Source organism: Mangifera indica, chromosome 3 (assembly GCF_011075055.1).
Source record: "Mangifera indica cultivar Alphonso chromosome 3, CATAS_Mindica_2.1, whole genome shotgun sequence".
In the NCBI taxonomy this organism is placed as follows: Eukaryota; Viridiplantae; Streptophyta; class Magnoliopsida; order Sapindales; family Anacardiaceae; genus Mangifera; species Mangifera indica.
The window spans coordinates 14,253,391-14,269,627 of record NC_058139.1 but is presented as its reverse complement, the minus strand read 5'-3'; the positions used below and the strand labels follow the sequence as shown (position 1 = coordinate 14,269,627).

Genomic DNA, 16,237 nt, shown 5'->3' with positions numbered 1-16,237 from the left:
AATATTGTTTGAACGTTTTTGCATTCCTTGCTTCAAACAATATATAAAGTTTATATATAGTTCATAAAATTGTGTTTACATAATTATAAACAGTGTTGTTGGCAGAGTATCAAATAGTAATTTAAGTAAATTATGTAATAGAATTTTTTTGGCTGGTATTCCATGATAAATAGTGTTGCTGGCTGCTCTTTGCAATTAGTAATAATCAAGCTTACTATTATAAACATACAATGTTATTGGCTGAAGTTCAAAGCTTAATATTATAAACAAACAGTGTTGCTACTGAAGTTCAAACAAATAGTAATAAATTTGGTTCACTCGCTTCAAACAAAAGCAACACTGTGTCGTCGTTGTTGTTGATGATAAATAGTCCCTGCACAATGTAATAAAATCAATCGCTTCCAACAAATATTAATAGTAATAAAAACGAGTAGGAAGCTTAATACTAATAATCACGGCAAACGCAAGGAACTTTGAACTTTAAACAAATTTCCAAATATAAACAAACAGTTCAGAACGCCTTACAAAAGACCAGTCTGTCGTCGTTGCTGTTAATGTATAATCGCCAATCACAACAGTAACAGGAACTCATCGTCGTCAGCCATTGTTGGAGCCCGAGAAGTTGCTTTGAAAGGTTTCAAATATAGCCCTAGATACTCTTGTCTTATGAGTCTGTGATTGAATCCAACACCTCTGGATGTCGTCAGAAAGAGCTGAATCACCAGAGAGAAGTTGGACGATGTCGTCGCCTGTAGAAACTGCTTTTCTACTGTGTACACAACAAGGAAGAAGAAAACAGAAACAAATAAAAATTTTATTTTATATGCAAAACCTTGAACCAAAAACAACATAAACCAGGGTTGGACCACGGTTCAGGTGAGAACCGATTGTTCAACCGTGTGTTCAACCGTGGTCCAACCCAATTCTAAGGTTAAAACAGTTCCTTCTTCTTTAGTACTCATCTACAGTTCTGGTTCACAGTCTGGTCGGTTCAATCGGTATGTTCGATCCGATTTTGCATTCCATGTTTTGAAATACTAATATATGTTTTCGAAAGTCAAAATAAGATATTACATGTCTTTATACACCGTAAGACCTATGAAACACATTCCAAGTACAAATCTGAGCATCACATAGCTGCCAAGATTCAAAAAATGGTTTCACATGCCAAAACGTATAGGAAAGTGGTGATCATGTGTTGTCACGAGTCGTAACATGGTCCTATGCATATTAACATGTTGAATTAGTGTTGCACATGCTTTCATGCATCCTAACAGAGTCTACACGTGCCTTCATGTGCTAGGAATAAGCCAAATACGCTGCCGTACATCGGGGAAAGACTGTCATGTGCATGCATGTGCTGCCATGTGTCAAAAGTAGGTTCTCACGTGCGTCCATGCGCTCACACGTGCTAGTCAACGGTGATGATCAACCTTTGACTATTGACCAGTCAACTAACCTGGGTGGATGTTGATCTGTTTGGGCTAACTCGATTGACTATACTGGTTGACCCATTGATCGATGGGTTTTGACCAACCTGTTGACCAATAGATCAGGTAATTAGGTTTTTCCAACCGAATTTTGACTTGGATTTGTGCATGCAACCTAGCATTCGGTTTGTTTAATTGGTAGACGTCTAGCGATTTTCTGACGATAGGACCATAGGGCTTTTGTAGCCTACAGTTTGAACATCCTTCTCACACCAATGACAACCACAAAAGTCGCCAGATTTCAACGATACAGTGGCTAGAATGAACATGTCTTTTGGTCTCGAATTTTTCTTGATTTTCATCAATTTTGGCATTAATTTGACTCAATTCTTAATTTAAAACATGTAAAACCATTCCTAGCAACAATCCAACATGTTTCCCATCACCAATTTCATGCAATTTCGGTCAAATTAAATCCGTGCCCAAAACAAATTTTAAACAAAAATTTCGATCCAAAAACAAAATTTAGAGTATAATTTCTACAACATACATAATTCAATTCACAGAACACATGACATATACGTAACCTACGCTCTGATACCAATATTAGAAACAATTAAACATACCAAAAATTAGATTCTGTGAAATTCTGTCAATAGTAAATTTGTGTACCCAGATTTGAGTTCTGACGAAACCCATTCGAATACGGCATGAGACGTTGACGTTAGTTGTTTCCATGACCCAATTTGTTTCACATATTGCATTTTTATAGGAGACAAGATCTCTCTGTATTTTGTGCCCTTGGGAGAGGAAGAGAAGCATCCTCCCCTATTATTAAAAAAAAAATGCATTATTATATCCCTGAAGGAGACAGTTTTTGGATAATTTATTAATGTCTAACTGACCTCCAACTCTTTCTAATAACTGCTTTTGACAGATAAATTAAATCAGATCGCATTGACCCATCATGGGTGGAGCTAGACCCAATACATCCATTAGCCAAAAACTTCATGCATATGCTGCTAAGGATTTATCTTCCTTCTTGTGATTGAGCTAGCTAATTTCTACAGCCCCTCTGTGAACTTAAGCACAGGATAGAGTCTGCAACAGTTGACTCATTTTCTAACTCGAATTATAAATGGATAAACTCAGTAAGATGTTATCAAGGATATCTATTAAAGCTATGCTGAAGATAAGCTCAACTTTCCCAGAAAAACATTTAAAATGCCCAGTTTTCAAAGAACAAAAACAGTAGTAGAGATTTGCTCAAGCAAATCGTAACAAAGAAAATATTAGCAGAACGGTAAAACCTAAGCGTCAAACCCACGGCATCAAAGAGCTTCTGATAAGGTGCGTGCTTACTGCTTACTTTGACTAGAAACCTCAAAATTCTTCAACTCATATCAGCGTGACCGAAGACTTTACTTGTTCATGTAAAGTGATATTTTGAAAAAAAGAAAACAAGGAAGCAGGAAGGAAGACGACAGCTGGGAAAGAAAAGAAAATAGGGAAGCAGAAAGGAAACAGCGGCGGGGAAATAAAAGAAATTAGGTTAATTTATATTTTTTTTTCTTTTTAAATAAATGGTTCGTGTACGGGATCTGGTGCAGTGAATGCAGGTCGATTCAAGTTCCTGAGAGCAAGGAACCGAAACCCGTTCTGAAACTTACAGGTTTCTTTAATTTAATATCTGTAACCTATCTTACTTTCTTTGGTTTCAAATAAGAATCAAAACCGAACACTAGGTAGCTGGCAATTTCGATTTCAAACAGGTAATTTTCTCACCCCTATTTATATGTGAAGAAATGGGCATTGGTCTGCTAGGTGGTCATATTCGATGACCCTAATAAGTTGGTCATATTGGAATAGTTGCTAAAGAGTTGGTCATTTAGGTATGACTCCCTCAAATTATGATCATTTTAATTAATTACACTGTTTTTTAATCCTAAGTTAGAATGATTTATTGCTAAATAAAGGTGAAGAGAGGTGACAATACCATATTCAATGTAAGTATAGTGTTTACTTACCATATGCTATGTATTTATTATCTTTCCTATTTAGGTATTGTATATTGTCTTTTCTATTTAATAACAATAGATATTATATTTCCTAACTTAGATTATACACATACCTAAATAAGGTTTCTTTATACTTGTATTTATTTTATATGAGAATAGTTGAGAGTTTCTCTAATTTTATCATTCTTGTTTGAAATTTTCTTTAATATTATATTTCTTGTTTGAGAACAATTTGGTCAAATGTAAATGGATCCCATTTGGCTTAGCTTTCATATGGTATGTTGACTAACTTTACAATAATTGAATTTGGAATATTTTTTCTGTTTTATTCCTCTTTCATATCTTTCCCAGATTTCTATATAAAAATGGGGCTTATAGTGTTTTTTGATTATAAATGTTTTAAAGATTATATTAATATAAGACCTATGTGTTTCTCTATCCAAAACTATTGTTATTAAAACTAGACCAAATCAACCGGTTTTATTGCAAATCAACCGGTTTAGTTTGAGTCGACTTATATATAAAGAATAATTGATTTGTTTTATTACATGTATTTATAAAGAAATGAATACTAAAATGGTAATAGTCCATAACATTCAAAAATTATGAGTGATAAATTGGATGAGAGTTCAACAGTTGTTATTGAAAGTAAATAAATATTAATTAATGAGAAAAAAATTGTCATAATTAAATTGAATTAATTTTGGTGAACTAATTTTTAATAGGAGAAACCTATATAGGTGACACCAAATATTTTTTATTTAAATACATATAATTTATGTTTAACACATGTAATAAATATTTGCTAATATTTAGAAAACACATAATAGTTTAGAAACAAGTTAAACCATCGTATTAAACTGGTTAAATCATGAACTAATGAAATAATCGTTTTGATTACCAGTTTAATTTTAAAAAATGTTATCCAAAAAAAACTAATAAATTTTATAAATAAAAAAATAAATTTAGATTGGAAATATGTTTGAATATTTCCTTTTTTTAAATAAAAAATCATAATGAGGCACAAAAATACCAAAATTTGTTAATAAAGAAGAATGATTTTGTAAAGTCAAAATCAGAACTTTTGAACTCAGATGAAACATCAGTGAGTAAGACACGCTGCAGTGCCTGGTTTCACATTAATTTAATTTAAGGAATAGCGTATACAACGGGCAGCATTGACTTGACTTTTTATGTAATAAAAGAAATTAAATCATTGCTCTGCAACTTGAAATCTTAAACAACATTAAAGCTGACATGGTAAAAGATTTAAAAAAAAACAAAAGAAGAAGAAACAGTGTGAGAAGTCAGAAGACCTGAAAAGGTCAAGGTCATTGTTTAATGTGTTTTTGAGTTGCTTTTGACAGAGCTTGGTAGTATATATTTTTTTTCCCTTTGAAGAAACTTTGGTCCGATAAAACAAGAAATACTTGTTTTTCTCTTTTGGTGGTTGTCCAAAGAAGCTGCGATTCAACACCAATGGCAGTGAGTTTTCTCTTTTTACTTCATCTTTATGTTTACATTTTCTTTATCTGATCTATATCAGAATTAATTTTGGGATGGTTCATCTTTTCTTCACCTTTTTTTGTTAAGTAATGATGCTGTATTGTGTTTAAGTATGTTTTAGTTTTTATTTCAATTCAGTATGTTTGATTTGGTTTAAAGATTTATGTCCTTTTATGAAGTTCGATATTAAAGTTGTGATTATATACCTTCTGGGTTTTAGCTTTAGTGACTCTGATCTGTTAGAGCAAATCCTTTTGAATTTATTTTGCTCTGTTTTTGGAGCTTGGAACACGCATGTATGCTGTCTGTTGAATATGATCTGGTTCTGAAGAACAAAATGATTTGACTTTTATATGGGAAAGACTGATGGAGGATAGTGATGGCAATTTGGGCTCGACTTTAGGGGCCCTGACCCTAACGGGAAGGGGATTCCCCGATAAAAACGGAAAAAGAGGCGGGGATGGGGATAGGGATGAAAAAAATCTCCGTAATAGGGGATGGGCCGGGGACGGGCATACATATGTCCCCGCCCCTCCCCTCTCCACCCCCTAAATCTAATATATTAATATAATAATTTCTAGTATATTTTAATTAGTTTAATACTTTTAATTACAAATTCGTTAGTATTTCCTATGTAACTTGTTTTTAAATTAATTTTTCTTTTAAAATTGATTATTGTAGGTTAGTTTTTAAAATTTTATTTTGTATCAACATAAAGAATTAATGATGATATCAACATAAAGAGCTACTAATGAAGAGATTGATTATTACATATTGTTAAATTTTGTGAAAACTTTGTATTTGAATTAAAATAATAATGAATATTTTATAGCTCTTGTAACAAGTGATATTTTGAAAAAGTATGATTTATTTTATTTATTGAAATATAGGAAGGAATTAAAATTTATATTTACGGGTATAGAGAGAGAATTTTCCTTCGTAGAGAGGGGACGGGGATTCTTTGTTATCCCCGTAACGGGGACGGGTCGGGGACGGGGATTGATATTCCCTCCCCGCCCCTCCCCATTGCCATCCCTAATGGAGGATGACTTTTGCTGTGCCACTGGTTGAACTTAGTAAGACTCTTAGAGAAACATTTATGTTCTGTTTTACAAGAGTAAAGCTCGTTTATGTGAGATAAGCTAGCATTTAAAACCTAAGTTAGCATATAAAATTGTTAGGAACCCGCCAAATGATCCAACACTAACCCAATTTCAACAAAGCAATTCGCAAGAAAATGAAGAAAACAATCGGAATTCATATTGATTATGGCTGTGTTTATGCATTACAACAAGGAACAAAGAAATTATAACAAAACTCCCAAGTCCAACTATTCGAGAGGTCGAAATCTCTCCCATAATTGTTCAGCTTTCAAGAGGCTAAACTCTATCTCTTGATCGGCCAAACTTGCCTATGTTAATCAGTATCAATCTTCCTTGCCTTTTATCCTTTTTCTCCTTTCTCCATTAAGCCAAGTGACCCTATTTTGTAATTGATCCTCCCAGTTTTGCTCTAACATCCCATTTGCTTTTCCATGCCCTCAGTTGTCAACCAATTGTTTGTATCCTAAAGCCAAGTAGGTGTTCCTAATATTACATAACCCTTTTAAATCCATCTTGTCCTTAAGATGGGGAAATTGGAAAGTCAGTTTTTTTAGAATCAAATGAAACTGGATGAACCAAATTTAAAATCAAAGAATTATAATTCAAACACCTTATCAAATGTTGACCATTTCTAATTCCCCTTCTTCTCTCTTGTTCTTTTCACACTTTGATATTACTCCCCATTGCCGAAATTTGCAACAGTGGTTCCATCTATGCTTCTCATCACATAAAAAACATAGTCCCTTTTCTAACTTTAATTGAACTTCGACATTCAGAAACCCGGATTTGGTCAACCTTGTTGTTTGACCTTGTGGGTTGGGTTATTGGGTTAGGAAAACCCGGATCCGACCCGTGATATTCAAAAACCCTAATCTCCGAATTTTATGATCTTTGTCGCCTAATTCCGCCACGACCTGCCATTGACTTAATCGCCAACTACAATAAATCTATTTTCCGTCAAGATTTCGACGTCAAGATGGACGCTGACAACAAAATTTGGTTGTTATTACACAGCAGCAAGCGAAACAAGAAAACTGGAAAACTTTGGCATGGGAAAGATAGTCGGTAGCCTTCCAGTCACAGAGAAAAAATCGTCATGGTTGCCACGGCTCATGTCAATAGCGATTGCGGCGGTGCCATTGCCGACGTGTAATATTACAAATCCTAGGGTTTGTTTACGCATGTGTATTTTAATCAAAATAACAATAATAATTGAACAAAATAATGATAATCATAACAAACCCTAATCTGAATTATAAAAAAGAAAAAAAACCAACCCTAATTTCAATTCTCTAAAAAAAAAATCCAGATTCTATATCTATGTTGATTTGCTCTGATATCATATGTAAAAACTTTAATTAAGAACATAATTTAATACAACCATGCCTAGAATATAGAATACTAAATTTTATATTAAATTGAACATAGAATTAATAATTAGAGATATATAAAAACCTGTTTGACTCATATTTTTGAAACCAAAGATCTTCAGAATAACACCTGAAACTTGAAAATATATTATGACAGGTTTTCCACTCTAGGAACCTCCCTATGCCAGCTTTGAATGGGTAAGCGTATCAAAAATTAGGTTTTAGAGTAGGGACCTAGCCTATTTATAAGAAATTATCTGGACCTTCTCATTAAAGGTCAAATAATTGAAGGTCCACACTAAACCGTCTACCTAGACCAATAACTTTTAAGTGTATTAGACATGTCTTTATTGATCACTCAAACCTATTTATAAACTGACATTGAACTATCCAATTATCCGATTTTATAAAACCAAAACTATAATTAATGTTAGTGCACATGAAAAAATTTTCAACATCATCTCCTCCTGAATTTCACTTGAAGTCCATTCATGAAAGCTCTCATTAACAACTTGTTGGAGAAATCCCAAACTAGCATTTGAAATTGCTCGAACATACACTTGCACTCAACCGCCGTATTGAATTGTCGGAAGTCATCAATTCCTCATGCGGTGATCCATCATAAGAAGGCTAAATCATTAAATGATTCGGCCTAGTCATTAAATGAAACTCTAACCTTTCTCCATTGTAAGCAGCTTAGGACCATTCCTTCCTTACATATCTTCGCCGACGCCAATTTCTCAATTTCAAAGATGCGATTCACCATGAAGAATCTCTCTGCCCTAAAAGTCCACCCTGATGGATTTTCTTCAATAAACACTAGTAACTCCAGTCGTCGGTGGAGTATGTCATGTCCACCTATTTCACTGATCGTCACTTCCTGTCATCTGGTGCTTTCTCTAATTTTAGTTTCTCCAAACCTCATCTGTTCGTTTCGTCTTGCTAGTAAAAGTGGTGTTGTCTCTCTCACTATCTTAGGTTATGCCAAAAATGAGGATTGTTCCATAGACGCTTTTCCTTGGTCACCACCAACTCTTTCTTCATCATCATTGCCCTCAACTCCTTGAGATAATCATTAATTGTTTCCACACTTCCTTCCAAATTCTCCATTCTTGAGTTTACTTTTTCTAGTTTCTCATATACTCCATCCAACCGATATTCCACCAACTCTAGATCCTTCTCTAACCCCTCTATTCTGGTCTCCATGCCCGTCATGCTTTGGTATCAAATTTGTGAGAAAGCTGCCAATTATCCAACACTCAACCAATTTCAACAAATTAAATGGCAAGAAATGAAGAAAAAAGTTGGAATTTGCATTGATTATGGCTGTGTTTATGAACTACAAAAAGTAACAAAGAAACAATATCAAAAAAAAAAAAAACACTCCCGAGTCTGGCTATTCGAGAGGCTGAAATCTCTCCCAAAATTGTTTAGCTTTTGACAGACTAAACTCTGTCCCTTGATCAAGTGAAGCTACTACAAAAATATTTTACCTTGTTTCAGCCTATGCATGCCAAAGTTTCTGATTAACATTAAGTTCTTATTGATTGATCTGTAGATGGGTTTGTGTATGTAATGTATTAAAAACATGTGACATTGAAAAGTGTATATTAGAATGGACTATTAAAGAAGGAATTTCTATAGAACTCATGGTTCTTTGGTTTAAAAAAGGGTGCTAGTGGTGATGATTCTGGCTGCAGTATCATATCTTAATTTCCATTAAGAATTTTATTAGGGACACAGAATTATTTTGTTTTTCTTGTTAGGAAGTTTCAAACAAATGATTCCTACCTTCATGTTTAGGCTTACAAAAATCAAGTTTCCGAAATGAGTAAAGGATGTGTAAATATATTGTTAAGCCATTTAGGGAGAGCTTAAGAAAGCAATGTACTCGATGCCCAATAAGAACTCTACTCTAGGGAAATTTCTATATTTTTCACATTTATTGTTTCTATTCTGACTCGACATTCAGATAACAGCTTAGCACAGATCAGAAGTATTTAGTACCTCATCCAAAGTTTTGATTTATTACATTTCTCTTAACTTTAAGTTTGAATAATGTGGGATAACCTTTAAGTTTCTCTGTATTTTTAATGCTTGGATATATATATACAGCTGCACACTGTGCTATTATGAAGATAACATTTTGTTGTTTTATTGATTTTACTATAGCTTGCTTGTATTGTAAAAACAATAAATCACTATGAAAGTACCAAAATGCATGCTAATGAACACGTTATCACTATTATAGAATTTTGCATTTGGAAACAATGCATGCAGATGATACTAAGAGATCATATCAGCTAGGCTGATATCTGGAAAATAGCCTTCCAGAATGCTGAGAGAAATATTCACTTTTTATTCCATTTGATCATCAATAATCTTTGTTGAAAATTTAATTCGTTGAATTTGCGAAAGCAAGAATTGTGATTACTCAGATTATTTGTTTTTCATAAAACACACAAAATGTTGATTTGACTGCCTATGCCCTTTGTTTGCTTATCTTCAACTTTCCTATTTTTGATTTTTGTAGCAACGTTTACCAGTGCCCAAGTTTGGCTGTTGGGAAAATGCAGACGTCCCTTACACAGACTACTTTGAGAAGGCTGTGATTAGTAAAAGTGCGAAGACAATTTCAAATAAGACCATTGGAAGTTTAGACAGGTCTTCTAATAATTTATCTACTGCCCAAGCTCCTCCTATCAAATCAGGATCACAAAAGGGACAAGAGGCAGTAAGGAAAAAGCATGTGCATGGCTCAAGTCCAGAGAATGGTAATAGACGAAGGCCATCTGAATCTCTGCTGCGACATGACCCTGCAAACCGGAAAGTTGCCAGTGGCTTACCTCTTCACCGTGATCGCAGTGCAATCTCCAATGATAGCCCTAAAAAGGCTATACAGCAGAGTGTAGGTTCTGATTGCAGAATTGAACACTCACACTTACCTCAAAATCATCAAGAAAGGGTCGGAGGAAAAGGCAGTGGAAAATCTCGTCCCTCGTTGCCAAGAAAGAGTTCAACAGAAGGTAGCAACAACTTCTCTCCCTCAACTCCTGGAAGACCCCGGATGCGATCAGTTACTCAAGGCAGTGACATTGTAATCTTCTTCGCTTTGATTTATTGTCAACAACATTCATAAATTTGCATTAACACTTACTACAGTTTGCACATATCCATATGCAAAGATAATCACATTGCAATTTCAAGAAACAGTTTCACGCACCAGTTATTTAAGTTGAGATTATAGGCTGCAAATTTGGAGTAAAAGTTAGGAATGCTTTGGTTGGGGTTTGTGGTGTTTTATGTTCTCATAAATTTGCTTCCACGAAAAAGAATACAGTTCTTTGTTTTACAACTGGTAGAAGTGTGGATTCTTGGAACTGTAGAATAGCCTTTGGAACTAATAAAATGGTACATATATTTTCTTTAAATACATTCTGAAAACTGATATTAGTTTTTCTGCTTATTTATAAGGTTTTTATTGTCAAACATCACCTAGAAAGCAGAACTTTTTTTTTGTGAGTCCGGTTTGATACATCCAGGGTCCTTTTTCTGTAGCAAAGTCTATACAAATTTCTGCATTTTGATAGTCTGGAAATAACTGGAACTTAGACAGTTCTTGTTTTTTCTGCTTATCTACTTCTCATTAATAACCTATCTTTATGGTAAGTGGGTGGATTAGAGGCTTTGAGTAGGTTTAATTATGGCACATCAATATATATAATCAAGTTGAATGATGTTACTATGCTTGTGGCAGCGTAATCGCAGTGCTGCTGTTCCGAAATTTGGTGATTGGGATGAGTCCAATCCAGCATCAGCAGATGGATTCACCGATGCCTTCAACAAAGTGAGAGAAGAGAAGCTGAATGGAAATGGAATGGTATCAGTTGCTACAACGCCGAAGCAGCACAAGGAGACACCCATGGTATGTATTAGAAGCCTGTTAATGAATTAATTTCCATGGCATTGTTGCAATTGAAATCTGTCAAAGCTTAAATGAGGCATGTCTAGGGCTGATATTCTAATCTTTGTCTCACTCTTTTCACAGAGATGTTGCTTCTTTCCATGGTGCAAGTAAGATGTTTCTCTTTCCTGGATGAACATAGTGCTTACAAAAGGTATACACAAATCAATAGGACTTGAGTCGTGTATCATTATTTCTATTGCATAAAATGTTTCAAAGGAATAATTTGTGATGTCTTCCTGTTTACCATATAATTGAATTTCATCTGGTGATGTTGTATGATAGAAATATTTATGAATTTACTTACAGTTTTACAGGGAAAAAGATGTTCATAGCCATGAATTTCAAGTGTTTCAAAACTTACAAGACTAGACTAAGCAACAAATTTTAGTACATGGTCATTCTTTAACAACCATGAAATTCTTAACAAGAAAATTTATCAGTAACTGTAAATACATCACACATTTACATGCTCTATCATATAGATCAGTCAATCACATGTTAACATCTTATACTTTCTCTATCATTTGACTTTAATACAACAATCCTATATATATCACAGACATAAATTTCATGTTCATTCATCATCATATAGCATATTCAGAATACAACTAAATCCTCACAAGCCATACATACACAATATCAGCATGACATAACATTGTCCACTATGAATCGAAATGAAAAAGCCCTACTTGTTCTTCCAGTGAAAAAGCAAGTCTTCATATGGCTAGAGAAGTTCCAGCGATCGAAATAGTCTTTTGTGTGAAGTAAATGTTATATCTCTCGGCCAACACTTCAATTCCCATTATATTTTTCATCAAATGATGTTGCTTACAGCCATGTAGCTTAGATGCATGGTCATACAAGCGATTTCAACTGTCTTTATTATGTCTCGACTTTTGAAGACATGATTCATCTGATAACCGTTTACATGCATGATCCTGCAGTTTCCCATGCATGGTTGCACATTGTGATTAATTTTATATATATATATATATATATATTGCCCTTGCAACCCATGTATCAGTGTGCATTCCTATCATGCTCGATCATACAACACTTCAAATCAATATATATGTTAGACAAACAATATAACAAAGTCATTTTTCAAAAGTTTATATTGGTTTTACTTGAGGTAGAGGTTTTAACAATATAATTTTTCAAAAATTTTGCTTTAATGAAATGTTTATAACAAAGTCTTTTTTGTTAAAAACTTTCCTTTGTCTTCCAAATATTTTATCAAGAATATATTCTTTATTGTTGAATTTTAAACTATTTCACTGAAATTCTTTACACTTTTTTTTAATATATTAATTTCATTTTCTAAAGTATCATTTCTTCAAAGTTATGAGAATATCGTTTTTGAACTTTTGTTTTGCCTTTTCAAAATTGAAAATCTTATTTTCTTCACTTGCTCTTCCTTTAAGCTTAGAGTTTTCTTGGATTAGGAATTCTTTTTTTTTTTTTCAGAGCTTAAAATTTTTATCTTTAAAGTTGTATTTTTTGACATAAAAAGACAAAGCTTTTCTTTCATTTGTTCAAATGAATCATACAACTTTAGGACTTTCATCTACCTCATTATCATTTGTGATTATCATGAAACACATATTGGCTACTTCTTTTTTTTATCTTCTGACTCGACAATATCATCTCATATAGTCTTCACTACTTTCTTCTTGAATCTACCATTCTTAAGGAGTATACAATTTTATTTAACGGATCTTAGCTTTTTACACTTGAAACAAATCATTTGGTCATTTCTTTGTTTTTCTCCTCTATCACTCGAAGAAGATGCCATTTCTTTTCATTTTTCTACTTTTATGAAGTTCTCATATTGATCTTTAGTTAGGAGAGCAATATCTTCATCTACATCGCTTGAAACCTTTTTTTCTTCTTAGATATAATTTTTTTAATGGAGAATTTGAAAGCAATACTCTTATTTTCTTTTCGCTTTCTTCAATTTTATGTCGCTTCAATGTGAGCTTGTAAGTGAGAAATAGCCCAAAAGTTCTACAGGTGACAAGATCTAGACATTTTTTTATCTTTTTTATTGTCGTTACTTCGGAATCTCATGACAAAGGTAAATACATAAAAAAATTTTAAAAATTTTCTTGGTTATAATAAACTTTGCGAATATTTTTTAATTTATTTACGGTAGTAATAAACCTATCAAATACGTCGCTAATCAACTCATTTTCTTTCATTTTAAAGAGTGTTTGTTTGAGAGGAGCTTTAGAGAGCAATCTGTAAGTGAAAATTTTTAAAGAAAACTGAACTACAGTGGCGACAGTGCCAGCTAACACTACAACAACGAAAAAGGTGCATCCTAAGCATGGGATGAAACGCGACATTTTGGACCAATTATCTATGAATACAAATTTTTTCCCAGTTTCAAACACAGCATTTAGAATTTTGCATCACCTTCACAGTTTTAGACATAAGCAATTCATACAAATGCAGAATGCTGGAGCAAACTAACATTAAAAAATCTGTAATAAAATTTAGCTTTCATATAAGAGGCAATTTCGTAATTTCGATTATTAATAATTTTAATTTTTCTTAAATTAAGTAATTTCATAATTTATATTAGAGAGTATAAATATTTGATTGAAAATATATCAACTTTTGAGGGTAATTTTGTTATTACACTATAAAAAGTTAAATCAATAATTTAATTTTAAACTAACAAAATTTACAAATAGAATTAAATGGCGAGTGAGTATTTCATTTTCTCAAAAGTTAACAAATGAGCATTTGTCATTTTACTAAACCTTGAATAGAAACAATTCTTTTGGCTAGGGGAGTGCACGGTCTAGTTTAATGTAGTTTAAGAATTTTTTTAAAATCAAACTGAAAAACGGTTTGAAAAAATTTCAAATCAAACTAAATTGAAAAATACGGTTTTGTCTGGTTCGAATTACTATTTAAACTATAGTTATGATATGATACAAGTGAAAAATCATATATATCATAAAGTGTTTCAAATAAATATAATATAATAAATATATTATATGATACGATACATATTACTGATATGAGTCGATACATTTTTTTAAAGAAAATGATGGTATAGTATAAGTGTTTATAAAAAATTTTCAAATGTTAAAGGTGTTTGTGATATTTTTCAAAATAATACCCAATAAATTATAATTTTTTATTACTTTATTTTTTAAAATATGTAACATTCAATATGATACATGATATATAATATAAAAAATTAGGTTTTAGATACATAATTTGATTACCATTGTTGAACTTTTAAAAATAATATATATATATAATAAAATTAATTGAATTATAATTTTTTTTAAAATATAACATAAACATGTAAAATAAATATAAAATATATATACAACATTTAAAAAAATAATAAAACAAATATAAAAAAATAAGTTATACATATAATTATTTATTAGAAAATTCTGTTAAATATAATTATATATATATATATGAAATATGGTCTATAGTTTGGTTTGTTTTAAAAATCGTTTAAATTGTGACTTAAACTGAAAAAAATAGTTTAAAAAATTTTTATTTTAAATTAAATCATTTTACAAATTAAACTAAACCAAAACAAATTATAATGTTTAAATAATTTGTTTTAATTTTATAATTTAAACTAAATTATCCACTGCGGTACTTTTGGTCAATAGGGTAATTGTGAGAATTTAATCTAGTTTTTAGTCGGCGGCCGTGTACAAATCTGTTAGTACAAAATTGTTGGGATTGTCTGCTTACGTCGTCGTTTTAATTTACATCATTTTCCTGCCACCAAGATTATTCCAAAATGAATATTCAGTTTGAGCAAGGGAATTGGGGTACAATGCAACTATTAATTATGTTTAGGCCAAAAGTTTTATTCCCACCCTTGATATAGTGTAATTTTAAATTCATATCCATCAATTTTTAAAAATTTAAAGTTAAAATTTTTAATTAAGATTAAGAATAAGATCATTATTTTAATAATAATATTAAACAAATATAATTTATTAAATTTTCATTCTTAAATTTTAAAAAATATATAATAATGCGATGCAAATATTAATTGTGTTTTTTGATAACTGCATTTATGCCCATCATACCTAAATAGCCCACACATAAAACAAAATCAAGAAAAGTATAGTTTTATGAAGGCCAAAAGATTTATTTATTCTCTTCTAGGTTTAATGAAATGGTAAGTCCAACAATTGACTTTGAAAAAATCGAATATCCACCTATAAATTGTTATTATTATTGTATTCTGTTAGAGTAAAAAGCATTTTAGATAATTAACAAAGCATAGGAAGTAAATCAGTTTTTTAAATTATTAAGATAATTGTTATCAAATGTTATGTGCTCGAAATTGAAAGGAGGCTTGGAAAGCAATCTATGAAAGAAAATTTTTAAAGAAAATATGCCCATAACAACAACAACGACAACAAAAGAAGTGCATCCTAAGCACAACATGAAACACAAACATATTGGATCGATTATCTGTGAATGAAAATTTGTTCTCACTTTTGAAGACATGAAATTTTGCATGCACCTTCATAGTTTCAAACATTGCAATTTCACGTTTTTAACAAATAGATACAAAATCCTAGAGCAAACTAGCATTCGAAAAATTATAATGAAATTTGGTTGTGATATAAGGGGTAATTTGTATTATTATTAATTTTCAATTTTTATAGAAGAAATATTTTCATAATTTCAATAAAAGAGTATACATATGTGATTTAAAATATATCCTTTTTTGATGGTATTTTTGTATTACACTATAAAGGATAAATTAATCATTACAGTAAATTAGTAATTTATTTTTAAACCAACAAAAGTTACTATCAAAATTGGATAATAGATAAGTATT

At 31.7% G+C, this 16,237-nt stretch overlaps 1 protein-coding gene across 1 annotated transcript; it reads left to right on the top strand.

Moving 5' to 3' along the window:
- The first annotated feature begins 4,756 nt into the window (after positions 1-4,756).
- On the top strand, positions 4,757-11,701 carry LOC123212532 (RPM1-interacting protein 4-like). Its single transcript, XM_044631702.1, has 4 exons — positions 4,757-4,933; positions 9,961-10,524; positions 11,185-11,352; positions 11,476-11,701. The coding sequence occupies exons 1-4, from the start codon at positions 4,928-4,930 to the stop codon at positions 11,503-11,505; spliced, it is 768 nt and encodes a 255-aa protein (XP_044487637.1). The 5' UTR covers positions 4,757-4,927; the 3' UTR covers positions 11,506-11,701.
- Positions 11,702-16,237: the final 4,536 nt, after the last annotated feature.

Coding starts and splice junctions, on each gene's coding strand:
- LOC123212532 (XM_044631702.1), top strand. Junction 10,525..11,184: donor TTACTCAAGGCAGTGACATT/GTAATCTTCTTC, acceptor TGCTTGTGGCAG/CGTAATCGCAGTGCTGCTGT. Junction 11,353..11,475: donor AGCACAAGGAGACACCCATG/GTATGTATTAGA, acceptor CTCTTTTCACAG/AGATGTTGCTTCTTTCCATG.